This window comes from Elgaria multicarinata, chromosome 21 (assembly GCF_023053635.1).
Source record: "Elgaria multicarinata webbii isolate HBS135686 ecotype San Diego chromosome 21, rElgMul1.1.pri, whole genome shotgun sequence".
In the NCBI taxonomy this organism is placed as follows: domain Eukaryota; kingdom Metazoa; phylum Chordata; class Lepidosauria; order Squamata; family Anguidae; genus Elgaria; species Elgaria multicarinata.
In genome coordinates this window covers 1,544,854-1,572,089 of record NC_086191.1, presented here as the reverse complement: position 1 = coordinate 1,572,089, position 27,236 = coordinate 1,544,854, and the positions used below count along the sequence as shown (strand labels likewise).

Here is a 27,236-nt window from a genome sequence, read left to right as displayed (position 1 = left end):
GGAGACATGAGAGCACTCTTCAAAGACTTAAAAGGTTGTCACACAGAGGAGGGCCAGGATCTCTTCTCGATCCTCCCAGAGTGCAGGACACGGAATAACGGGCTCAAGTTAAAGGAAACCAGATTCCGGCTGGACATCAGGAAAAACTTCCTGACTGTTAGAACAGTACGACAATGGAATCAGTTACGGTACCTAGGAAGGTTGTGGGCTCTCCCACATTAGAGGCCTTCAAGAGGCAGCGGGACAACTATCTGTCAGGGATGCTTTAGGGTGGATTCCTGCATTGAGCAGGGGGTTGGACTCTATGGCCTTGTAGGCCCCTTCCAACTCTGCTATTCTATGATTCTGTGATTCTATGATTCTATGAGAGTAGCTTCTCCGTATCCTGAGAATCCCGGCATGCATTCTCAGAAAAAAACAAAACCATAAATAGGTTTCTAGGCCACATGGTTGTGGAGACAGGAATGAAACTGCTCATTGCTGTTGCACACAGCCAGCGGGGTGACAGCTCTCCCACCCAGCAATTTAGGGTTGTTTAGGGTGACCATATGAGAAGAAGGTCAGGGCTCCTGTATCTTTAACAGCTGAATAGAAAAGGGAATTTCAGCAGGTGTCATTTGTATGCATACAGCGCCTGGTGAAATTCCCTCTTCATCCCAACAGTTAAAGGTGCAGGAGCTCTACTAGAGTGACCAGATACAAAAGAGGGCAGGGCTCCTGCAGCTTCAACTGTTGTGATGAAGAGGGAATTTCACCAGGAGCCCTGTTCTCCTTTGGGGAGCCTTATGGGGCTGTGAGCCTCTGTGGGCCCCCAGCAACACCAACGCTGCCTTTGCATTGGTGGAAGATGCTGCATTTGCACGGGAGCACTTGGCCAACTGGTGTGCCAGGCACAACGACAATTTCCCTTTCCTCTCCCAGCGGTTTTTAACACATTTTGAAAATGATTTTAAAATAAAAAGACCAGTCTTTTTAAAGCACTGCTCTAACCATAGCTCACTAGCTTCAATAGCCAGGTATGCGGGTGCCTCTTTCAAAATGGCCCCAGGCCATGTCTTTTGCTGGACACACGGAGCATTTCTGCACAGGTGATTTATGGCACGCTTGTGATTGGTCCCTCATGGATGTTTGCGGGTCCTTTACATCTAGCGACTGTGTAATGAAACAAAAAGAAAACATATAGAATTTACCAAGAAAGGTGTCCTCATTTCAAAGCATGTGTGTGTTTGTGTAAAGGAGCCAATCTTTATCCCGCAAAGAATCCGGAAGCAGAAGCCCTGGGATGGACGCAGGATTTTAGGCTGCTGTGGTGAAGCCCACTCTCTGTACTAGGGACAGGGATGCTACAACACACACACACACACACACACACACACACACACACACACACACACTCTCTCCTCCCCTGCAAAAAGACCCTTAGACTGGGCAGCAGATACCAAAAAAAGACTCTGACTTTACCTCTGAAGATCAGGAAGTGGGAAAGCAGAGCAGGGATCGGAATTGAGACCAATTCTTTTCAACCTGTTTATAAATGATCTGGAATTAGGAGTGAGCAGTGAAGTGACCAAGTTTGCTGACAACACCAAATTGTTTAAGTTTGTTAAAACGCAAAGGGATTGTGAAGAGCTCCAAAGGGATCTCTCCAAGCTGGGAGAGCGGGCGTCCAAATGGCAGATGCGGTTCAATGGAAGCAAGTGTAAGGTGATGCCCGTTGGGGCAAAAAAACCCAACTTCAAGTATAACCTAATAAGCTGAGCTGGTGGTGACCGAACAAGAAAGAGATCTTGGGGTTGTGGTGGACAGCTCGATGAAAATGTCCGCCCAGTGGGCGGCCGCTGTAAAGAAGGCAAACTCCACGTTAGGCATTATAAGAAAAGGAACTGAAAATAAAATGGCCAGTATCATACACTGCCTTTATACAAATCTGTGGTGCGACCACACTTAGAATACTGTGTACAGTTCTGGCCACCATACCTAAAAAAGGATATTATGGAGCTGGAAAACATGCAGAAAAGGGCAACTAAAATGATTAAGGGGCTGGAGCATCTCCCCTATGAAGGAAGGTTGCATCAACTGGGATTGTTTAGCTTGGAAAAAAGGAGGCTTAGGGGAGATAGAGGTTTACAAAATTATGTATGGTATGGAGAATGTGGATAGGGATTATTTTTCTCCCTCTCTCAAAATACTAGAACCAGGGGACATCCCATGAAGCTGATTGATGGGAGATCCAGGACAAATAAAAGGAAGGACTTCTTCTCACAGCGCATTGTTAAATTATGGAACTCACTACCACAAGATGTAGTGATGGCCACCAATCTGGATGGCTTCAAAAGGGGGTTGGATAAATTCCTGGAGGCAAAGGTGGCTAGTAGATGGCTACTAGCCCTGATGGTTGTGTGCTATCTCCAGTATTCAAGGCAATAAGCTTGTGTACACCAGTTGCTGGGGAATATGGGTGGGAGGGTGCTGCTGCACCGTGCCCTGCTTGTTTATCCCTGGCCGATGGCTGGTTGGCCACTGTGTGAACAGAGTGCTGGACTAGATGAACTCTTGGTCTGATCCAGCATCAGGGCTCTTCTTATGTTCTTACCAAGACTAGCTAAAATCTGTGGTCCTCCAGTTAAAGGCAGAAGAGCAGGCCAGATTGTGTTTCCCTGGTCAGTTGGCAACCCTTGCTGTATGTCAGTGTTCCTAACAACCGTTCCTTCCTCAGGGAACTCCAGCCGGATCCTCACACCGTTCAGCAAACCAGGGCTTCTGAGCTACGACACTTTGCTCCTGAGCAGAGACGGGGCGACTCTCTATGTGGGCGCCAAAGAGGCCATCCTCTCCTTCGATATCAGCAGCGCTCAGTCCATCAAGCTGAAGGGTGAGGTGAGTGGGAGACGGGGATTTGGAACGGCTGGGGTGTCAGAGGTGCAGGGGAAGGGCGAGGAGAAGAGAGGCCTGCCTGGCAGTCAGCTTAGGGTGGCCACCCATCCTCTTTTAGAGGACCGTTCTTTTCCTCTTCTATTTTTGGGGGATGCTGGACTGCCTTTTAAAAATGGTGTTTGTGTTTCTACAAGAGCGCTGCAATTTATTCATCCTTCAGGACTATTTCCTCACCCCCAGCCCAATGTCTAGAAAGGCATGATGAACTCCATCACACCAGCGATTCAGTGCCCTCTCGCCATGCCTGGCATGCAGAATTGCAGCACGGTACGCACATGACACCGTGCCTGCCCTGCTGACACCCCGCCTTTTCCCCAGCCTTTTCTGTCTTTTCCTAGATCGCCTGAAGTCTGGATTATTTTCCCTGAGCGCTTTGAATGCGCCCTTAAGCCTCCGTATAGTGCTGTACTCTCATGTTTTCCTTTGGTGTGTGTGTGTGTGTGTGTGTGCTGTGAGGGGAGCCTTGCTGTTGGCTGGAATGGATTGCATCAGGTCCTGGCAGGGAAAAGCAATTTCTCCCAGCAGCCGGCTCCAAGCTTCAACATAAAACCCAATCCTTGCATCCCAGGCTCGAAAGCATTTTTTTAAAAACCATACAATGCCTCAATCTCTGCAGAGACAGGATTATACTCCCTTGATGCCCCCAAAGAACCAGACTAAAGGGTCATTCCATTTTTGCCGAGCAGAAAGGTGGCCTGGTTGAAGTACTCATCTGACAGGACCTGTCTTGTTAATGGGGCAAGGAGCAACCAATGAACTGGAGGGAGAAAGAGAAGGTGGAGTGGAAGAGCAAACATTCGAAAGAGCAGCGTATCCAGGTGAAAGGGACCATAAGCTTGACGCGCTTATGCATCAGAGGTAAAAAACACGGAGGCAAAGCAGGGAGGGAAAAACGTGTGATGGAGCCTGATATCTTAGAGTGATGGGGTGGGTGCAGAGGGGCACATTTAAACGCATGTGTGTTGGCAAATACCAGGGCACCAGCTGCCCGTCCATTCCCACCTGACCTCCACCCCATGTCACCCATAACCAACTATCCAGTGATGCTGGGTGGGTTTGAATGGCAGCTATGAGCATTTCCAGGGTGAAATTGAACATATTTTGTTTTGCTTTTCAAAGGAAACTGTTATGTGATCTTAGCATTGCTCTTTTTCAAAAAGCTTACTCTCCTGCAGGACAGCCTGCTGCAGAGGAGAGGAATGCAGCTCTCATTAGGCAGAGAAGAGCTTTCACTAGCTTGGACCGCCAACACACTTCCCCAGGTTCCTGGAGCCTGGGGTAGCACCACCACAGTCTACGTCAGGCACACGTCTGGGAACAGCATTGGGTCATCTATCCACTGCCAATTTAAAGGTGCCATCAGGGGCCTCAAGTGGATGATGATTAGCACCTTCACCAAACTACAATTCCCAGGGTGCTCTAGGATGCATGACAGGAGGAAGGAACCACCGCAGCTATAAAATGTGAATAAATGTGCAGCGTTGATTTATCTTGCAGCTTCCTCCCCTCCAACATTTCATCGGTGGAGATCGAGGATGCCACCGCACTGTCCAGACTCTGCTTCTCTGCCTGCCCTTGGTGGCCTTCTCACTTGCAAGAGCCTTCCCCTGCTCCGGCTTCCCACGCAGTGGGTGGGATGGGGGTGGCAGCAGGCTGGTCATAACAGGGTCTTTTTTCATTTTGTTTTTAAACTAAGGCATGTTTCGTGGTGTGTTTAAGCTCACGAGGGGCCTGGTTGTGCTCCTTGTGGGATCTCTGCAACTCTAGCAACATTTTTTATCCGGGTAGCCGGCAGGGAGAGTGGGATGGAATGGCCTTTTGTGTCCAGGGGTATTTGCACTAGGGACAAGATGCACGTCCCTTCTCCCCACACAGAGTGAAAGACGGAGAGCTCAAAGATGCCTGTGCACACACCAAAAGGCATCCTTAAAAGGCAAACTAGTTTGCCCTATTAACACCCTAACTGGGGGTGGGGGTGGTTGTCTATATGCGGTATTTGCCCCATGGTGGCTGCACAGTGGCACTGTGTCGGTTATATGAGGCAGCTGCCGACTTCTCAGCCACCGCGGGGCAAATATACGAAGCTGTGCATTAGGAAAGTCAGGGATTTACCTTGATTTTTTCTTCAGAGTAAGGTCACCACGGCCCTTCCGCTGTGTGACTTCGCTCCGGCGTCGAGACGGAGGCGTTCCTGGATGGGTGGCGACCCCGATTGGTCTCCAGAAGCAGGGCAGAGGGCGAGTCCAGCAACCTGAATGGCCGCTGGAAAGCCTGCACTGCCTCCTGCCGTCAGGATTACCCGCTGCCACCCAACAGCGGCAAAACTGCAGGGTTTAGAGGCAAAGTGACGGCAGCACAGTGCCGCGAAGGAAGGGCCTGGGAAATTACGGCTTGTGCTGGCTCTCCAACAGTTCTGACATTGAACTGTGGTTTGCAATCCTGGGTTGGAGAGCAAATACAAGCCATAGTTTCCCAAGTGGGGTGTGCAATGGCAAACTATGGCTTGATCAAGCCAAGAAGTAACCAGTTGAAATGGGAAGGGGAACGGGCAAGGGAGGAGGAGTGTGCAAGCACAGGGGTGATCCCTGTGGTGCTGAACTGTGGTTTGCACCAACTCCTATCCAAGCCTGTGCTTCATCAGGGCCAGGGGCTGGAAAATGGGGTCCACCTTGGCTTCCGCCGTCTTGCTTTTCCCTGAATTTCCCCCCAAATGACTTGGCTCTAACCTGAGCAGTTCCCCTCTGGCATCCGCTTCCCGCTTTGGGCCCTTTGCCTTCTCTGAAGCACCTGTGTTCCTCCTTTCCTGTAACAGATAACCTGGAGGCCCATTCCCAAGAAAAGGGAAGAGTGCATCATGAAGAGAAGTAACGTCAAGGTAACAATGGCGTGGGTGGGGGACGGACCCGTATCTCCTTCCTTGGGAATATGATTTGTATTTCATAGCGTCGTATTTCCCAAAAACCTCCTGCCTTCTTGGGAGACAATAACGAGGCCTGCTAAGTCATCCACAAAGCCTTACTCAAGCAATAAACGTCTCTTCCTGCCTGAAGGGAGTCTAATCTCTTGGAACTTTCCCCTAGGCAAAACTATGCAAACTAAGCAAGACAATTGTCCTTTCAAAGAGAATGGAAAGCCCTTTCCCAAGATGCGTTAACTTCAGAGAGACTAGTTCTGAGGTAGCTTCTGATGGGATGCCAGCCGGGCTGACTTTCTCTCGCTTTCCTTTCACTCCGCCTGTTTTAGTCTGTGGCGGACCCTAGGGTTGGCTAACCTGTCGGCATCCTTCAGGCCGTCATCCAGTTTTGCTATTTAACAACCTATCAGTGGAAGCTTTCCCTGGATGACAAACTTCAGTGGAAATTGAACCCTGTTTCTCCTCTCCCCCCCCCCCGACTTTCTTCTCTGAAGACAGATTGTTACAACTTCATCCGCATCCTGGTAGCGCTGAACGAGACGCACATCTACGCCTGTGGAACCAACGCCTTCAACCCCACTTGTGCTTACATTGTGAGTGTCTGGAGGAGGCAGGGGGGAGGGGGAGAGGCCTCCACTTGGAGACCCGGAAGGCTTTGGATTAAGAGAGGGAGCAGAATGTCGGGCCCTCTTGCGGGGCAGCAGGAGAGATGGCCTGCTGGCACGGTCAGGGCCTCCAGGGATTCGGCATGCCTGGCAGCATGACCCTGCTGTAGGGCTGGGGCCTCCCTTCACGGCTCCGAGTTGGTGCCCCGTTCCCCCAAAACCAGATTTGTGCAAACTTCACCCCCTTTTTGCGTGGAATGTCCCCATGGATTCCTCTTGTGCCCCCCTTGTCTATTCCCCTTGTCACGGCCTCCCCAGGGCATCCGGGGCACCTTCTGAGTTGGAGGGAGACCCCAGGGACGGGCTGCCTTGGCGTCTTCTTTGCCTGGATTTGCGCAGCGTCAGTTAGATGCATGGCGGAAAAGTCAGGAACTTATCCTGACTTATCCAGCCAGAGCGAGGGCAGCCCGGCTCTTCCGCCGGTCTGTCCTTGCTCTGGAACCGCTCCGGGGGCATTCCCAGCAGAGGGCAGCCCTTAATGGGCCGCTGTCCGCCCGGGCACAGGGCAGGGGGCTGCCCCACGCTGCCTTGCTGTGGGGAGAAGAGTTTCCCTTTCAGGAAAATAAATTATTTCCTTCCCCTGAGCTGCTGCCTCCTCCTCGCCCTGCCTTGCTTTACATCTTTTCTTGCCTTGGAGAGGGATGGGGGATGGGGCAGACCACCGCCATAAACCCTGCGCTTGCTCCTCGGCCTGGGGATTATGTGGCACAACCCCACAGGAGCAAAACCACTCCTTTCCGTCCATATTTTCTATTTTGGTTTTATCTCTTCCTTTCCGATCATATTGGAATTGCTTGTGCTTTGTCCTGTTCTGACTGAAGCTGAACAACAAAGTTCCCTACTATATGAGTGTGTCTTAAGAGAAGAAAAATTTGTTAGGGACCTCCCCTGCTGAACTCCCCCTGACAAACTCCCCCTGAGAAACTCCTGTTTGCTCCCCCTGTTCACTCACTCTGATTGCTCTCTCTCTCTAGGGGACTGGCTTCCTTTTGTAGCTTTTAGTTCAGCTTGGGCAGCTCCTCTTCTCAGCTCTGCTCAGCTAGGAGTCAGGAAACAGAATGAGACTTCCCACCCACTCAGCTGCTGAGAGCAATCAGGCCACACCCCTTCAAGCCCTTCAGACAATCAGGAGCTCTCAGGACATGCCCATTGACACACCCCTTGACTTATCATATGCTGTCAACAGCCTAGAGGAAATTTTTAATCTGGTGCTGAAAAGAGGTCAATGGGGAGAGCATTCCATAATTGGGGGCCATGACTGAGAAGGCCCTCTTCTTTGTTGGTGTCCTCCAAGATTCCCTCTGAGGAGGAAGCACTTGGAGGACGTCAGTTGATGAGCATGGTGTATGAAGCAACTCATACCGTTTCTTTCCTTGTCGTCTTAGGATGTAAAGACGTTCACCCTGGTCAGTGATGCAAAAGGAGAACCGGTCTTCATGACAGGGAAGGGTTCCTGTCCCTACAACCCTGAGTACCGGAACACAGTGACCATCGTTGGTGAGTCAAATCTAGAAAGGCCACGTGGAGGGTGGATGGAGGCTCCTTGCATGTCAGATATTTAAGGCACCCGTGAATGGCGTAGCCTCCAGCAAACCACAGCTGAAAAAAGGGTACACTTGCGTAGCACCCCTGTTCTCATATGAAGGATCACCATCTGACACACACACACACCCCAACACACAGTCACCCAAGATACATTGCTGAAGACAATGCCAGCCGCATGGCCTGTTTTCCCAGTTTAACAGGTGTGCGTTCTTATTTAAAGATCTACGAGAAAAGCGTTATCACCCGTATCAAGACGCTTGCACTCTGAGATCAGAGCAATGAGGCTGGTGGGCACGAGGCTCAGGGCCTTCTAAGTAGTGGCTTCCTGCTTGTGGAACTCTGTTTTGCCAGGCCTCATCCTTATAAAGGCCTTCAAGGGCCCCCTCAAATGTATTTGTTTGCCTTGTTTACCTATCTCCAGTATCCGAGGCAGTAAGCCTGTGTGCCCCAGTTGCTGGGGAACATGGGTGGGAGGGTGCTGTTGCACCACGTCCTGCTTTGTGGCTCCCTGGTCAATAGCTGCCTGGCCCCTGTGTGGACAGAGTGCTGGACTAGCTGGACCCTCGGTCTGATCCAGCCTCAGGGCTCTTCTGATGTTCTGGACCTCTATAACTGAGTCAGGACTATATTGGGTGCCACTGTGTATATGGTGTTACCTGGTTTTAATTGTTGCATTTGATTTGATTACTGTTTGGTTTTGGTTTTTCATCAATTTTTATTTGTTTATTTAAAACATTTGTATCCCGCCCTATATCACTAGGATCTCAGGGTGGCATACAGATAAAATTACACAATATGGTTTACCTTTATTATGGTACCTAAAAGGTGCCTTGTAACTATTTTAGAGGAATACGTGTCTGTCCTGCAGTGTGTTATCAACACTTTTAACCCGCTTTCCCGAAACGTGGCGCTTTCCGGACGTCACTCTCATCCTTGCCAGCCAGCAGGGCTATGGGCTCCGAACGCGACAGGCTGCGCACTCCGCGGGGCCTTCTTGTGCATGCGCATCCCTTGGCATGGCCGTGCGCTCAAGGCGAGATGCGTCCCTTCCCCCTCCAAGGCTTGAAGGTTGAGAGAACGGGAAGGCAGGCAAAGCCACGCCAGGCACACGGGCGCAAGGCATCCCCACCACCACACGGGGCCGTCGTGCCCGGAGTCCGGAACTCAGGGCGAGGAGGGTTGGAGCAGAAGGGCTAATCTGGGTCCTGCCCCCCTTCTGCAGACGGGGAACTTTACACGGCCACCATGAACAACTTCCAAGGGAGCGAGCCCATCATCTCTCGGACCCTGGGAAGCAGGGTTGCCTTGAAGACCGACAGCGCCCTTTCCTGGATGCACGGTAAGGGCAGGGCTGGGGCATTTTTGTGGGAAGGGGGGTGCCTTCGCCACCCCCAGCTAGAACTCCCGCCATCCATCAGGGCCCGGTCGCCTAGGCAACGGACGTGCTAATGGGCTGGTACCCGGAGAAGATGGATCTCCTAGGCAACCAGCCTTCCCTTGGGGATCCACGACGACGACGGGGTCACGAACTGAGGGGCAGAGGAGATCTCACGCCTGGCCCCTCTTTGCGTCTCTCCTCCTCCTCCCCCTCCCCCAGGCGATGCAGTGTTTGTGGCCTCTTTCATCGCCCCAAAGCCCTCGGATGATGACAAAGTCTACTTCTTCTTTGAGGAAACGGCGAAGGAGTTTGACTTCTTTGAGAAACTGACCGTCTCCAGGGTGGCTCGCGTCTGCAAGGTGAGATGCCTCCAAACGCGAGGGGGCCCTGGAGCTGGGGGCCCGGACCGGTTTCCGCTGCCCTGGAAGGTGTGGAGGAACGGCCAGCACCACAGCAGGCACGGAGTGGGCTGCCGCCTGCGTTCAGTCTGCACGTGCCTGGGAGGAAGGGGGGCTTCCTGGCAAGGAGCAGGGCCCAGGATTTGGTTGCATTCGTTATTGAACGAAAACAGCGGGACCACTCGGACACTGGGGGCTTCCCGTGGGGAGAAAGGGCCACTAACTGTCCGGCAGGGTCCTGCCGGAGCAGCTTCCTCCAGCCTGGCCTCCGCCAGGTGCCGGGCTGGACCTGGGGCGGGGCCCCCACCGAGCGCGTGTGTGTGTCCTCACCCTGCGTTGGGCTTCCCAAGGACAGCCAGTGTCATCATAGTTCACCTTTCAAGGCGAAATCTTCCCGGGCAGCTTACAGGCCTGCCAAAATCAGCACAAAAAATGTACGATCTCCCGGAAAGAGTACAAGAGAAACCAAACAACGACATGAACGGGATCAATCAATAATAATAACAATAGTAATAAAAAGAGGGTGTGTGTCTGTCCGTCGCTAGGCACCTGAAACTTGGCAAGCGTACTACGGGGGAGCCTAGCGGTGTGCGCCTCGGGGGTATTTTGTTTCTGAAACGCATGAATTAATTTCAGTTAATTTAATGAAAATGTGTCGGTGGTTGAAGCCTGCAGGAAGAGCTCCAGCCCAGAGAAAATGGTATGGGAGTCAGATTTGAAGGTACAAATAGGGCGACAGAGCTGGGAGGGACTATGGAAACAAAGAGTGTTGAGAAGTTTATCAGTGAGAATAAAGGAGAACTATTTTAAAATTTTGTGGAGGTGGTACCTAACCCCGATTAGATTGAATAAGATAAATGATCAGCATTCAGCAAATTGTTGGAGAGGTTGTGGGGAAAAAGGAACGTATTTACATATGTGGTGGCAATGCAAATATGTACAAAGATTATGGAAGATGGTGTTTTCAGAAATTGAAGAAATAGTGGGAATGAAAATAGAACAAACGCCAAAGATTGCATTGCTGTCACTATTTGAAGATATGAAGTGTGGAAAAGGAACTATAGAGCTGATATCGAGTTTGCTGGTTGCAGCGCGATTGATTGTAGCTAGGAACTGGAAGATTCAAGGGGAATATTCTATTGAAGAATGGTACAAAGAAGTATGGGATATAGCCATTAATGATAAATTGACATGTAATATTAAGTGGAGAAAAGGCGTAACTAAAATAAATGAGTTTGAAGGAATCTGGAAACAGTTCCTAATATTTGTGTTTACTAAGGGAAGTGGGAAACCGCCAGCAGAGGAAACGATTAGATTTTGGACTCAGGAATGATCCCGAGGTGGGGGGTGCACTTTTATGTTAAGAATGATGATGTTGTAGTATGATAATGTATAGGTAATAGTTATTCAACATATATGTACTCAACATTTATTCAATATGTATGTAGCAGTTGTTTAATGTTTTTCTTTTGTTATTATTATTACTATTGTAATGTTTTATGTATGTTTATATAGTGTAGAAAACAAATAAAAACTATATATATATAAAAAAAGGAAGCGCTCCAGCCACCAGGAGCCGGCTTCCCCGGGCAGCGCACAGCTCTGCAGCCCACACAGTTTGGAGCCAGGGGAGGCTGAGGGGCAGAGCTCCGAGGGGCGCAGCTGGAGGCCTGCCCCTGCCCCACCTCAGGGGGAGGAAGTGGGGGGACCTCTCCCTGAAGGGCCCGTAGGCCTGCGCCGTGGCAGGGGCTGTGCCCAGAAGGGGCAGTGGGCCTGGCTTCGCTCCGACCGGGTGGCCACAACGGCTCCGAATCTGGCAGCTTCTCCGCACGTTTGGCTGTGGTCTTCGCTGTATCCATGGGGGGCTAATCTCTCCGTGCAAAGCCAGGTCATAGAATCATAGAATAGCAGAGTTGGAAGGGGCCTACAAGGCCATCGAGTCCAACCCCCTGCTCAAGGCAGGAATCCACCCTAAAGCACCCTGTCCACCCTGACAGATTGTTGTCCAGCTGCCTCTTGAAGGCCTCTAGTGTGGGGGCCTCGGGTCCGGAAAGGTCCTGGCCCCCTGCCTGACGGGAAGCCACGGAGGAGAAGTTCAGTCGCCCCACTTTGCGAATGAGCCGCTGGTTCTTCCTCTCCTTCAGAACGACGTCGGGGGGGACAAGGTGCTGCAGCGCAAGTGGACCACCTTCCTGAAAGCCCAGCTCTCCTGCATCCAGCCGGGGCTCTTTCCGCACGCCGTCATCCAGCACGCTTTCGCCGTCCCGCAGCCGGGCGGGGGTGCCGTCTTCTATGGCGTCTTTGCTTCCCAGTGGTAACGTATTTATATTTGTGTTTTAAATTATGTTTAGGTCACCTTTGGGGGGGCAAAACCCTCCCAAGGGAGCTGGGGGGCCCTTGGTGTTGGAGAAAGGCCTTCGCCCTCAGAGCCCCCTCTGGCCCCGTGGCGAGCCGCGTCGAGGTAAAGGGTGCTGGTGGGGCAGCCGGCTCATGTGGTCCCTCTCTTTGCAGGCAGGCCGACCTCCACCGAAGCTCTGCAGTGTGTAGCTTCAGCCTAGATGCAGTCAAAAAAGCCTTCGATGGGAAATACAAAGACTTCAACAAAGACTGTTTCCGCTGGACGACATACAATGGGCCGGTCCCGGAGCCCCGCCCCGGCAGCGTGAGTCTCGCTCCTGACGCCGATGGCTGAGCGGCAAGGCTTGGAATGGGGTGGGCTGTGCCGCGGGGGTCAGGCTTGGGGTCAGGCTTCCAAAATCCCCCCCCTCCAAACTCCCCCCAGAGCTTGGAGCAGAGGTGAATGAATCGGTGCATTTCTGGCTTTTGAGTGCCTTCAGCCGCAAGTCTGTTCTGCCCAATTTCCACATCAGTCTGTGAATGTTTTTTAACAAGGAACCATATGGAAATTCACATTTATTTCCATATGCAATTTTCCGTAGAAGACACCATTTCTCCAACTTTTCCATTTCTGTTTGCAACACTTGAGCTGAGAACAGCAATGCAAAATCTGGAGACGTGCCAAGTCGGAGGGAGAGCTGTGTTCTGATTCACACGTTAGTCCAGGAAATGTGAACCAGGCCGGGGCCTTGTCTGTACGCTGTATAGACTCCGGCATGGGTGCGCAGTGGCACACCATTGTTTATACGACACAGGCGCCAATTCCCAGCCACATCGTATTATTCCCTGTGAAGCTGCGCATTTTCGATGTCTCATTTTAACCGCAAGTTTTTACTTTGCTCTGTGAGGTCATCACGTTTGTTTGTGCGTGTGTCAGTGGTGGCTTCAGTTCGGATTAAGAGAGTGAGCGTAGTTAGGGGGCGGATCCCAGTGCAAGGTAGGCACAAGAATGCAGCTCAGAGGCCGGGCTCCAGGGGAGTGTTTAGTAATGGCCACCATGGCGACATTAAAGTCTCTTTCTGGAACGAAAGTAAGGACACTGGTTATGTACGATGCATAAATTCAGTGAGCTGTAGTTGCGCAGATACACGGATACAGGCTTTCGAAGCTACAACGTTGCTCAGAGTTGCTCAGAAAACAAAAGAAAACTATGCTTTTGGAGGTTTTCAGTCACTCGATATTTGCTGTACATCAACACCGTGTAACGATGGCGCTGCAAAATATCCTAGTTGGATATTTTCTTCAGCCTCATTCTGGAGTCTTGTGTCTGAAGTAGAACCGACATATTAGGAGAAATCATTCTGGTTTTATTAATTATTATTTCTGCAGTTTGCACAGCATCAAAGTGCACTCTGCCTCCACTTTCACTTCCTTCGGTCAATTTGTTGTCTTCACCTCCCTCTGCAGTAGTGGTGCCCATGTGTGCATGGATAAAACGCTGCCCAAAAGCGGCCTTGAATGGATGTACCGCTATCATAGCAAGGTTGAATGGTCTTGCCAGTGTTCAGGAAGTGCACAAGTGCACATCAGCAAGACACCTTGGCACAGGCACACCTTTGACCACGTGAAGGTTGCCCATTTGCAGTCTGCCACCTGTCAGGGATGCTTTGAGGTGGATTCCTGCACTGAGCAGGGGGTTGGACTCGATGGCCTTAGACGCCCCTTCCAAGTCTGTGGTTCCATGACACGTCTGCATTGGTTAAGCAGACAGACGGCAGGGGGGATAGGGGTGGGGGTAGAATGCCAGTCAACTGGAGAAACGAGAGGGATCTGGCAGGCTGTAGGTGCTCCAGTCCTGGAATTAATTGTAGAAATGATCCAGGTAAACAGCAGTTTAGGATGAACTGAAGTCAGGACAGAATGAACCAGAGAAAGTAACTGGAAGGGAAGTGCTTGCGGGACGTCTTCTCATACTACTTTGCTGGCTGCAGGTGGGGAGGCAGAGGGAGGACAACACTGTTCATTGTCCTAGACTAGGGTGGCCAGAAGGCAGATGGATCTGGCAGTTCACCGGATGATTTGTAGCCGATTGGCAGTATTTCTGAGCCCCAGTTGCTGAGTGACAGCAACAACAGAAAGGCATGGACATAGAATCATAGAATCATAGAATAGCAGAGTTGGAAGGGGCCTACAAGGCCATCGAGTCCAACCCCCTGCTCAATGCAGGAATCCACCCTAAAGCATCCCTGACAGATGCTTGTCCAGCTGCCTCTTGAATGCCTCTAGTGTGGGAGAGCCCACAATCTCCCTAGGTAACTGATTCCACCGTCGCACTGCTCTAACAGTCATGAAGTTTTTCCTGATGTCCAGCTGGAATCTGGCTTCCTTTAACTTGAGTCCGTTATTCCATGTCCTGCACTCTGGGAGGATCGAGAAGAGATCCTGGCCCTCCTCTGATTGACAACCTTTTAAGTATTTGAAGAGTGCTATCATGTCTCCCCTCCATCTTCTCTTCTCCAGGCTAAACATGCCCAGTTCTTTCAGTCTCTCTTCATAGGGCTTTGTTTCTAGACCCCTGATCATCCTGGTTGCCCTCTTCTGAACACGCTCCAGCTTGTCTGCATCCTTCTTGAATTGTGGAGCCCAGAACTGGACGCAATACTCTAGATGAGGCCTAACCAGGGCTGAATAGAGAGGAACCAGTACCTCACGTGATTTGGAAGCTATACTTCTATTAATGTAGCCCAAAATAGCATTTACCTTTCTTGCAGCCGTATCGCACTGTTGGCTCATATTCAGCTTGTGATCTACAACAATTCCAAGATCTTTCTCGTTTGTAGTATTGCTGAGCCAAGTGTCCCCCATCTTGTAACTGTGCATTTCATTTCTATTCCCTAAATGTAGAACTTGGCATTTATCCCTATTAAATTTCATTCTGTTGTTTTCAGCCCAGCACTCCAGCCTATCAAGATCACTTTGAAGTTTGTTCTGTCTTCCAGGGTATTAGCTATCCCACCCAATTTTGTGTCATCTGCAAATTTGATCAGCGTTCCCTGTACCTCCTCGTCCAAATCATTAATAAAAATGTTGAAGAGCACTGGGCCCAGGACTGAGCCCTGCGGCACCCCACTCGTTGCCTCTCCCCAGTTTGAGAAGGTTCCATTGATAAGTACTCTTTGAGTCCGATTCTGTAGCCAGCTGTGGATCCACCTAATAGTTGTTCCATCTAGCCCACTTTTACCTAGTTTGTTAATTTAGCTAGTTTGTTAATCATGGCCAATGGTCTTTCTGTGCCCAAACATCCCTTTCTTCTCTCACACATGGAAGATTGGGAAAGGTTGTCTTATTAACATTGTGCTAGCAAGAGTGTCTAGCATTGTAACACCTTAGTGTTTCATTTATTTATTTATTTATTTATTACATTTCTATACCGCCCAATAGCCGGAGCTCTCTGGGCGGTTCACAAAAATTAAAAACATTCAAGGTATAAAACAACAGTATAAAATCATAATATAAAATACAATATAATATAAAAGCTCAGCCAGATAAAAACAGAAGCAATGCAAAATTACAAATTTAAAACACCAAATTAAAATTTATTTATAGAATTAAAATGCTGGGAGAATAAAAAGGTCTTCACCTGGCATCTAAAAGCATATAATGTAGGTGCCAAGCGAACCTCCTTAGGGAGTTCATTCCACAGCCGGGGTGCCACAGCAGAGAAGGCCCTCCTCCTGGTAGTCACCTGCCTCACTTCCTTTGGCAGGGGCTCGCAGAGAAGGACCCCTGAGGATGACCTTAGGGTCCGGGCAGGTACATACGGGAGGAGGCGTTCCTTCAGATAGCCTGGCCCCGAGCCATTTAGGGCTTTAAATGTTAATACCAGCACATTGAATAGGGCCGGACCTGGACTGGCAGCCAATGAAGCTGGAAAAGGACTGGCGTGATGTGGTCTCGTTGGCCAGTCCCTGTTAGTAACCGTGCTGCCCCGTTTTGCAACAGTTGAAGCTTCCGGACCGTTTTCAAAGGCAACCCCATGTATAAAGTATGCAGTAATCCAAACGAGAGGTTATCAGAGCATGGATCACTGTAGCTAGGCTATCACTGTCCAGATAAGGGCGTAGTTGGTATATCAGCCTAAGCTGATAAAAGGTGCTCTTTGCCACTGAATTCACCTGTGCCTCAAGTGACAGTTCTGGATCCAAGAGCACCCCCAAACTACGGACCCGATCCTTTAGGGAGAGTGCAACCCTGTCCAGGACAGGGCAAACATCACCTCGCCGGACAGATGAACCACCCACTAACAGTACCTCCGTCTTGTCTGGTTTCATCCTTCCTCCCCTCTGGATCTCAAAAGGTTAAATGATGGGGCAGAGACAATTTATCCCCAGTGCCAATGCAGGAGCGTCATGTACTGGACAGACGGCCATTTCATATGCAGATGGGGCTTATTTTGGACTGGTTTGGGCCAGTTGTTATGAGCTTAACCTACCTCGGGGGGTTCTTTGAGGATAAAATGGAGAGGAGGCGGACCATGTAAGATACCATAAGTTCCTTGCAAGAGGAAAAAGGGTGGGATATAAATGTAATAATAATAGATGGATATGTGTTGGTTATATCTGGAGGGCACCAGGTTGGGGAAGGTTGCTTTAGTGTATACTTAACATAAAGTGCAGACCCTTTTGGGCTTCTTAATGTATAGGAGATTCCAGAGACAGGACGGAGCTCCATTGTAGAGCTCCTGCTGTGTGTGCAGAAGGGTCTCAGGGTCACTCTCAGGCAGCAGGGGCATTGCTAGGGTTCTGAAAAGACCCGGGGCACAGGCCCATAGCACTCTTTCGCATCTGCTTATCAAGTCGAATAAAGGGGTCAGTGCACCCTTTTCAGAGAGGAAGCACTTCAGAAGAATTTAGGAGGCTGTGAAAGGTTCGTAAGGATGGCACATACTTAAATCAACTCTACAAGGTGAGGTGGCTTTTTCTTGCTTTTTCAGAACTGTAAAACCTATCTAAAAGTTCCAGCGCTTCCTCAGTCATGACGTTGCATAGTCCTAACTCTCCTTTTGGAATAATCTGAGGCCTGGAGCTACTTAGGAGAAATTAAAATGTGGGGTGGGGGAAAGGTGTTTGTGGAGGCTGATTGAATCCTTTGCTGTGCTGAAGCTGCTGCAGGAGCCGAAGGTTCCAGTTTGGAGCCATGAAATCAGGTGCTGTGTTAAATGTCAGAATTTCACATGGAGCGCTTCCTACCCTCTTCAAAATGTCATTGCAAGCAAGCTCCCCTCTAGTTTAAAAGCCTGGTGCATGCACACTACACTCCCCACAGATCTGCTAATGGAGCAGGCCCTGAGGTCTCCTTAGTAACTGCAAAGCTACTGAGTTTAGAGGGAATAAGCGAGCTTGTATTAAGGTCGATGACGGCAATTGGGGCAACTCAGAAGATCTGGAGCACAGCTCAGGAAACCTGGGGCCTGTGCCCAGGTGGGCCATCCGCTAACAACGCCCCAGCTAGGCAGTATCTTCCCTAGGGGTGTCTATACGATGATACATTGGAAGGGCATCAGCTCAAAAGCCCACAGCATCGCTGCTGCGAGGCTAAATCAATGCAGCTAGACGGGGGCAGGAGGTAATGCAGGCTATTCAGCCAGAAAAGCCCCCCACCCTGCCCCCTGCCGCATTCCCTGCTTTCCCATGCAAATACAACAAAAGACATCCTGTGAGTTGGTGGCTGCGTCATTTAAAGAACGCAGCGCCACTGCACAGCCACTCCGGGGTTAATAGAGCGTATAGACTCACCCCAGTTATGGCTTGGAAAAACTTTGCCTGAAAAGCTGGAGAGCCCCTGCCAGCCAGTGGGCCACACAGAGCTAGGGGGTGGGGGCTGAGTGGTCTGACTCTTAGTGGTTTTAACGTTTGGGTTTCTCCCTGCAGTGTTCAGTTGGTTCATCAGCAGACAGAGCCCTCAGCTTCATCAAAGAACACTTCCTGATGGATGAGATGATTGAGCCGATCGATAACAAACCTCTGCTGGTGCAGCACGGAGTGAATTACACCCGGATTGTAGTACACCAAACTCCGGATACTTCGGGGACTCTCTACAATGTGCTGTTTCTGGGGACAGGTATAGTTTTTGTCAGTTGCAAAGACCGTTTTGAATGAGTTGCTTGTGACCTTATTCCTTCAGCACAGCAAGAAAGGGTTGCAATGTTTATTTGAACCAGCCAGAGAGCTTCGGCTATGGGGTGGTATACAAATGCAGTAAATAAATCATACAATCATAGAATCGCAGAGTTGGAAGGGGCCTACAAGGCCTTCAAGTCCAACCCCCTGCTCAATGCAGGAATCCACCCTAAAGCATCCCTGACAGATGCTTGTCCAGCTGCCTCTTGAAGGCCTCTAGTGTGGGAGAGCCCACAACCTCCCTAGGTAACTGACTCCATTGTCATACTGCTCTAACAGTCAGGAAGTTTTTCCTGATTTCCAGCTGGAATTTACTTCCTTTAACTTGAGCCCATTAATAAATAAATGTAGGGCTGTTGCTGAATTAAATACATCTTGGAGGCCGGTATATGCTGAGAATGGCCTTGTAGGCCCCTTCCAACTCTGCTATTCTATGATTCTATGATTCTATGAATATGAACAGGACAAGCTGGAGCAAGTCTGTAAAGACCCTGGCTGTCTCCCTCCATTCATGTTCATTCCCGATCCTCCCTAGGAGTTAGAAGGCAGCGGGTGGCTGGCTGGCTGGGGATCTACACAGAGACGCTTTCCAATGCGATTCAGTTTAAAACCGCATTTTCATCCAATTGGATTTGCTGCTCCGGTGGCACCTGCAGCAACTTGAAGTGGGGTAAATAGACAAGAAAAGAAAAGGGGGGGGGGGAAGAACCGCTTTGGTGTGGCAGACTGCACAAGTCTGGGCGTATGTGACTGGAGTCTGGTGGCTTCCTTTAAAAAAAAAAATGCAGAGAAATCCTCCGGATAAGTGCAGATTTAAAGCCAGAGGCTCCGCCCCCCGTCTCTCTGCCTCGTGCTGAGAAAGTGCAGTGAAAGTCAGTGGGAATGACTTCTGAGCAGACATGTTTAGCAGGCTGCATTCAGGGCAGAAGCGGAGATTTCCAGCGAAGAACAGCCATCCCACCGCAGCGCGCTGGCTTTGACGCTCGTTTGGGGGGAGATATAGCGCCATCCGGCGGCGCAAGTCCATTCCTCCGGATGGGGCGCAACGTTCCCTTCCTCCTATCAGCGCTGCGCCCGCCCAGCCCCGGCTTCGAGGCCGGTCTGGTCAGTTGAGGTCACACAGGCTCCCAGGCTGCCCTGAAGCTGGCGCCACGGGAAAGAATCCGTCGCAAAAGGACTTTGCAAAAATGCGGGGTTTACGGCATGAAAACCCACGGTTGCTGCGGAGAGGGGGGAGCGTCATGTGCCCCAACTGTGTGGGAGGCGCAGTAGCGCCGGAGTACATCCCCGTGTAGGTGGGGCCCACGGAACAAAGAGCTGAACCCTCCTCCTCCCTAGTGCTGACCTCCCTGCAGGCAGCCCCCCAAACTCCTGTGCTATCTCCAGTATCCAAAGCAGTAAGCCTGCGTGCACGGGTTGCAGGGGAACATGGGCGGGAGGGTGCTGTTGCACCATGTCCTGCTTGCTCATCCCTGGCCAACAGCTGGTTGACCAGTGTGTGAACAGAGTGCTGGACTAGGTGGACCCTTGGTCTGATCAGCATGGCATCGCGCATCTGATTTGAGGTGCTCATCTCTCATCTCATCTTTGTCCCACAGACAACGGTTTCCTTCACAAAGCGGTGGTTGTCGGCAGCGGAGTTCATATCATTGAGGAGATACAGCTCTTTGGAAAGCCGGAAGCAGTCCAGAACCTGTTGCTCTCGCCTGAAACGGTGGGTCCCCCTTGTCCAGGGCCGGCGCCAGACTATTTTGCACCCTAGGCAAGCGCTGTACCAAAGCCGCCGCCCGCGACCCCCCCCCCCCCCCCGCATCCGCTTCTGGCTTCGAAGCCAGGATGCTGGGGTTGGGCGGGGCAGCGGCTTCAGAACGGCACGCCCGGGCGCGCGTACCGATGTTAAACCCTACACCCCCCGTGCCCGCTCTTGGCTTCGAAGCCAGGATGCTGGGGTTGGGGGGAGGGGCGGAGGCTTCGAAGCGGCGCACCCGGAAGTGGCTTCCGGGCGCGCTGTTCTGAAGCCGCCGCCCCCCAACCCAGCGTCCTGGCTTTGAAGCCAGGAGCGGCTTCTGGCCAGGCGCTGGCTTCAAAGGCAGGACGCTGGGGTTGGGGGGCGGCCAGGGCGGAGGCTTTGTAACAGCGCGCCCGGAAGCTGCTCTAGGAGAGCAGCTTCTGGGTGCACCGTTCGGCGCCCTCTTTTGCTTGGTGCTCTAGGCTGCCGCCTGAGCTGCCTCTATGGCAGCGTTAGCCCTGCCCTTGTCGGATATGCCCTTGTCTCCCACACTAGAATCATTCAAGAGGCAGCTGGACAACCCTCTGTCAGGGATGCTTTAGGGTGGATTCCTGCATTGAGCAGGGGGTTGGACTCGATGGCCTTGTAGGCCCCTTCCAACTCTGCTATTCTATGATTCTATATTATCTTTGACATTGTTATCTTTTCGGCGCCAGGTCAAGACTTTTCTCCCAGGCGTTTCGCAATATGTAATTAGCCTGGGTTTGTTTTTGTATGTTTTTGTGGTTTAAAATATTTGTATATTGTTTTTAAGTGTTTTTATCCTATGTAAACTGCCCAGAGAGCCTCACCTATGGGGCGGTATGCAAATGTAAATAATAATAATAATAATAATAATAATAATAATAATAATAATAATAATAATAAATAATCTGCAGTGGCTGTATTTTAATGGGAGGATTCTTATTAATATTAATAATTCCATTTTTTATTATTATTATTTATTTATATAGCACCATCAATGTACATGGTGCTGTACAGATTACACAGTAAATAGCAGGACCCTGCCGCATAGGCTTACAATCTAATAAAGTTGTAGTAAACAATAAGGAGGGAAAGAGAATGCAAACAGGCACAGGGAAGTGTAAACAGGCACCGGGTAGGGTGAAGCTGACAGTATAGGGTCAGAACAAACTCAATATTTAAAAGCTATAGGGAAAAGAAAAGTTTTTAGCTGAGTTTTAAAAGCTGTGATTGAGTTTGTAGTTCTCAAGTGTTCTGGAAGAGCGTTCCAGGCGTAAGGGGCAGCAGAAGAAAAAGGACGAAGCCGAGTAAGGCCCTCCAGGGTGGGTAATGGTCACAAAAGTGAAAATGCCCAGATCACTATCTGAATTACTTGTTTGTTTATTTAGAAACCCTTACAGGCCGACGTTCAGTTCAAGCAGCTCACATACAGCAAACAAATACGGTACTATAAAGCTCAGTATTCAAAACTGTAGTAAACTGCCGAACGTGGTTCACACGACACACTAAGCCATTATATTTAGCTCAAAATGCTTAACCACCTTGGCTTAGCATGTTGTCTGATCAGGGTCAATTTATAGCCTTAAATGTGTAGGTAAATAAAACACTCTTTAATTAATTTATTTTTATTGTGAATATCAACAAACAGAACAAAAAAATACATCATGAAAACCGGGGTGGGTGGGGAACCATACTTTGTATATATAAAATTATCATGATTTTCTATCATATGTACCATTCAAAAAAAAAAAAGGAGAGAGTTGTACAAAGGTTTCAAGAAAAGCAGACCAAATATCCATGTGTTTATCCACTTGCAAGTTGCATCTATATAGTCCTCGTTCAAAAGTTGATCATGTTGTTAGGTCCTTGGTCCATTGCATTGTGGAAGGTGTGAATTTGTCCTTCCAATGTGATAATATAAGTCTTTTGGCTGTCATAAGGGCTCTGAAATCCATCTGTGCTGACCATGCGTTAACTAACTTCCAAGAAGCCGGTAGGAAATTTAGGAGGAGACGCACATTATTCCATATTATAGCTTGTTTTAGTACAAAGTTCATCCTTATTATAACCTCCTCCCCAAAGGGGAAACTGCAGGGCATTGCCAAAGCATATGAGTTAAAAAGAAGCATTAGATGCATTATGTCTCCAATAGTTATGCAAGTTAGACAAACTCTTATTGAAAAGGCGTTGTGGAGTCCAATAGACCCAAAACAAAAAATTTTGCTGACCAAGATGTAACCTGAGATCCATAGAAGCTTCAGATACAGATGCTAGAGCCACCATCTTGCTAGAGCCCTAGGCAAGATAGGGCACTCCAGTCATTTTTAAGTGACTGAACTTTAATTTAATTCCTACGGCTCGTCGCCAGACACTGTGGCTGAAAATCCCTCAAGACCATGCGTGGAAGGACTTTGTTGTGCGTGTTTTGGGTGGGGCTGACGGATGCCTCTTTGTGCTTTTCTAGGGGGTGTTATATGTGGGCTACTCCCAGGAAGTCTTGCGAGTCCCGCTGGCCAACTGCAGCGCGTACGCAACCTGCGTCGACTGCGTGTTAGCGCGGGATCCTTACTGCGCCTGGGGTCGAGGCAAGTGCAGAAGCACTCGGGAAAACACAGCGGACAAGTGAGTACCTGCGGCCGGGGCCTGGAGCCGCCTTTGGCCCGAGGGCCGCATTCAGTTTCGGAGAAGTCTAATGTTTCAGGCAAGTGGCTAGGATGAGAAGAGGCAGATTGCAGAGACCAATCCAAATACATATTTCCTTTGCTTAAGAAGGTTTAGAGAATAATAACATGAAGAAAACAATTCACACAACTATGAATCAACTATTTTTCACTCGCAGTTCTCTGTAAAGTGCAGTGTTAGGTTTACTGGTCCAACAACGCTTGTTTATCCCAGCTCTTGGGTTCCCTGGTTGCTTGTCTCTCTGTGTGGAGGTGCACTCTTCACTGCACTGCAGGCTACCTCCTCCTCCTCCTCCTCACAATGCTGCCGGTTTCTCTTTCCTTCCCCTTTCTCCTTCCACTCACTCCTTCTGCCTCCTCTCTTTTCAGCTCCCCTCTTTCTCTTCAACAGCAGCTGAGCTCATCCTCGGAAGCTGTCCTCCAGGTGCTTTCCCCTTTGCAGGTTAGGTGGCTGGCAGGCACTGGCAGCTGTGTCAGGGCCTTTTCGGTGGTGGTGGTAGTGGTGGTATCTCTGCGTTAATGCCCTTGAAGTGCCATGCAAATCGGCCCTCTTTACCTAGGCTTTTGGTAGGCAAATTGATCAGTTGCACTTTGTAAGTGATGCTTTTATTTGTCCATGTAGAACTTACTATACTACTGATTTTATGAGATTTTGTTAAGTCAAGTTGAACACCAACTATGGCAGAAAGTCGACATATGCATTAAACACACAATAATATATATTCTTTTTAAGAGGGGATTAGGATAGGGTGTTTCCAGACAAGACTTTTATTGTACAAGTCACTCTGTCTTCTGGGGTGTCCGGACACTTCTTCCATCTTTTTCCTTACCAGAAACAATCCCTTAAGGAAGAAATGGCAAAGTAGGGAGCCTTTTGATTGTTAGTGGGTGGATCCCTCTGTCCGGAAGAGCCCTTGGTGCCTGACAGCCATGAATCCCAAAGTCAAACGGGGTGAGTGTGGGTGGGGGCACTGTGTGAATCTGTTTCAACAAAAATAACAGAGAGCCCAAATGTATTTCAGATACATGATCAATTCGCAAGATCATTAATAAGTAATTACATTTATTACAATAGCTGAAGCTCTCTGGGCAGTTCACAACAGTTAAAATACAAACATAAAATGCAATATAAAATTTAAAAGTTTAAAACTACAGTATAAAAGTAAAACCAGAATAAAACCTAGCAGCAATACAGAGATTTAAAATACAGTAACAGATTTAAAACAACAGAAGGCCTGGAAAAATAAAGTTTTTCACCTGGCACTGGAAAAATTACAACGTAGATGCCAAGTGAACCTCTCCAGGGAGCTGGTTCCACATCTGGGGTGCCACAGCGAAAACAGGCCCTCCTCTTGGTAAGCTACCACTTAAATTCTTTGGCAGGGGCTGCCAGAGGAGGACCACTGAGGCTGATCTTAGGGTCCAGGCAAGTACATAGGGAAGGAGGTGTTCCTTCAGATGATGTTAATACCAGCACTTTGAATCAGGCCTGGACATGGACTAGCATACGATGTGTCATGGCTCCCCTCCGGCATGCACACATGCTGACGAACTGACACGGGACACCCAATCAATGAGACTTCTTTTATTCAGGGAAATCTCATAGTGAAAAGCTTAATGGTCACACACTTCAAAAATACTTAAAGCAGATTGATGGGTCAGAAAGCTTTAGGCTTCAAGATACAGTCGAAATGCTACTCACTCCCGGAGCAACCTGGTTTCCCAGTTGCCATTTCAACAATTCCAAAAAGGGTTCCAAACCCGACCCAGGGAGGGGAAAGATTCCTGACATGATCCTTCAGGCAACCACAATGGGGAATTCTTGAAAGGCTTAACAAGCCATCCCAAGGGAGCTAGTCTATACTTGGGCCACAAGTTGGCAGTTCAGCGGAGCATGGCCAAAGCCTGAACAAGATCAAGGGGTGGGTAAAAATCTCAGGCACAAGAACTCCCCTGCAGCTCCAGGGAAACTCCCCACCATCTGAGCCTGGCAGAGGAAAAGTCCAACGGTCAATCCCCGCCTGCTGTACGTTGACCTGACCACAAACACACAATCCACAGCAAATGTGAGTGCAAGTCTATGAAAAGCCTTTCAGTATTTTTCATGGCGGAGTCCTTAGAAATCCAAAGTCCAAATAGAAGAGAATCCATGTGCAGAGTGCCTTCAAAGTCCCAAATGGTGATGGATCCAAAGAGGGAAGAATTTCAGGTCATGCGACCATATTTCACCAACACTAAAATCACTTCACTGGCTGCCAATTAGTTTCCGGGCAAAGTATAAAGTGTTGGTTATTACTTTTAAAGCACTACATGGTTTGGGTCCATTGTTAGGACCCAAACACACTCAGGTCCTCTGGGAAGAATTTACTCCAGTCAGCCAAAACTAGGATGACAACCTTTACCCAGAGGACCGCCTCTTCTGCCGCTCCCAGATTGTGGAATGGCCTGCCGGAAGAGATTCGTCAATAGTATTTTTTAATTCAAGAAGACTAATCTCTTCTGGCAGACCTACCCAGATGAATTTTAAGATGTTTGACTGTTATTTTAATATTGTACCAGTTTTACATGTTTTTAATCAGTTTTATGTATTTTATTGTATTTGTATCTATTGTTGTTCCCAGAGGGAGAGGCGGGTAAGAAATATAAATAAATAAATAAATAGTGTTGAAAGATGTTCTTAGCTTTTGCTCCAGCTTATAAAGGGATTTATAAAGGCCTGTTCAAAACCACTTGACAGGCAGGGGCTTCTCCTGTAACTCATGCCTGTGTCCAAACAGGGCGGCACTGCCCAACCCACCAAGGTGACGCTACAATCTGAGTGACTCCTTCAACAAGGGCCCCCACATGTCTAAAACACAATCAGTTCCCCATAGAAGTCTGACAGCTTCAAAGCCGAGAGAGGGAGTTAGTGAGCTCATCCTGTGGAAATGCTGGAGACAAGCAGGCACAGACATTCCAAACTAGTTCTAATTAAATCTACCTATAACCTCTGGCCTTGCTGAAGACTTATACCTGATAACATGATCACATTGGCCCGTTCCTGTTAACATCTTCTCTGCCCAATTTTGGACCAGCTGAGGTTTCAAGATCATTTTCACGTTATAATGCATTGGAGTAATCCAGGTGAGAGGTGTCAGAGCGTTGTCTTCCTTGCTATGGTAATTGCACAACTTCTAAGGTGAAAGAAACCCGTTTGCGATGAAAGCTACACGGAGCTTCTGTATTCAGAGGCAGGAATGAAAAGGAAAACATTGGGAGTGAAGCTATTGCCTTCATGCTCTGTGTGGAAGCAGGACCCTGGGCAAGGTGGGCCCAGCTTGCTCTGGTCCAGCGGGGCTTTGCCAAGGGACGTGGTTGGCGCTGTCAGGCAGGGTGCTGGTAGAGCCAGCTTCTTGGCTTGCGGGGTTCCTTCTGTGAAGCACCCCAGGACTTGATTCCCTACCCCTCAACGTTTCTGAGCTGGACTTTGAGAGCAACACCTTATCGGGCAAATATCTCGATCTTTCTCTCATATAAATTCTGGACTTGCAGTGGGTTCAGGACCGGCAAATGGAGGTCTCCCTGACTTATAATTTGCTTGTGGTACTGTCTGCCACAAGATGGTCACTAGCTTCCATGACTTTTTAGAAGGAAAAAGGTAGACACATTCGTGGAGAAGGAGTCTGTCTATCTGTCAGCTGCTATTACTCCTGATAGCTACATAGAACCTCCATGCACAGAGACAGTCAACCTCTGAATAGCAGCGGCTGAAGACAAGCAAGAGGAGCCAGCTGCGGGCTTCCTGCCACACCTGTGGGCTTCCTGCAGGCCAGAGTTGGAAACAGGCCGCCGGCCTCGCCTTAGGGATGCCTTGGTCTCCTCCCACAGGGCTGTCCTGAAAGTCTCCCCTGTCCTCCCTGTTTCTAGGAGTGCCTGGCTGCAAGATGTTGCGAAGGGGAAGCCCAGCTTGGAATGCCAGAACAACAGCAGGAAGGGCAGCGTTTGCGGGGGAGGCCTGTGTGCTTTGGTGACCTTCCAGTACATGATTGTGCTATGGGGTGCCGGGGGCACAGGAGTTGTTTGGATGCCCCCCAGAGTCCCGCCGCAAGTGCTCCCGCCTCTCTAAGGACGTCTTCCTCTCGCTTTAAGAGCCCAAAGGCCCGTTGACCGCAGGTCCCTGTGCCTGGTGCGCGCGCTTTCCTTAACGACGGGTGCCTGAGCCGTCCAAATTCTGGGCCAAGAAACACCCACTCCTGCTTCCTTGGCCCAACGTCTCCTCTTGTTGACGGTGCTGACACGCTTGCTCTTGATGGTGGCTTCTCGGGGGCGGAGAACAACTATGCAAGGCCCAAAGTGCCCCCGGCAGCCCAGCTGGCCCAGGAAACCTCGTTCCGTGCCCCCTCTGGCTTTCACAGTTTCCACAGCCGTCAGTCCCATGTTTGCAAGCATCGTGGCGCGGATAACCTCCCCTGA

At 49.7% G+C, this 27,236-nt stretch overlaps 1 protein-coding gene across 1 annotated transcript in view; it reads left to right on the top strand.

Annotated features, from left to right (window-relative positions):
- Positions 1-27,236, top strand: part of LOC134412331 (semaphorin-4A-like) — a 28,135-nt gene extending 899 nt beyond the window's left edge. The window contains exons 2-14 of the mRNA XM_063146232.1: positions 2,717-2,877; positions 5,747-5,809; positions 6,343-6,441; positions 7,899-8,010; positions 9,281-9,397; positions 9,656-9,795; positions 11,979-12,148; positions 12,346-12,496; positions 18,102-18,291; positions 19,949-20,064; positions 22,568-22,725; positions 26,691-26,801; positions 27,005-27,236. Coding sequence (XP_063002302.1) covers positions 2,717-2,877; positions 5,747-5,809; positions 6,343-6,441; positions 7,899-8,010; positions 9,281-9,397; positions 9,656-9,795; positions 11,979-12,148; positions 12,346-12,496; positions 18,102-18,291; positions 19,949-20,064; positions 22,568-22,725; positions 26,691-26,801; positions 27,005-27,236 — 1,820 coding nt within the window. The remainder of the gene's footprint in view (positions 1-2,716; positions 2,878-5,746; positions 5,810-6,342; positions 6,442-7,898; positions 8,011-9,280; positions 9,398-9,655; positions 9,796-11,978; positions 12,149-12,345; positions 12,497-18,101; positions 18,292-19,948; positions 20,065-22,567; positions 22,726-26,690; positions 26,802-27,004) is intronic.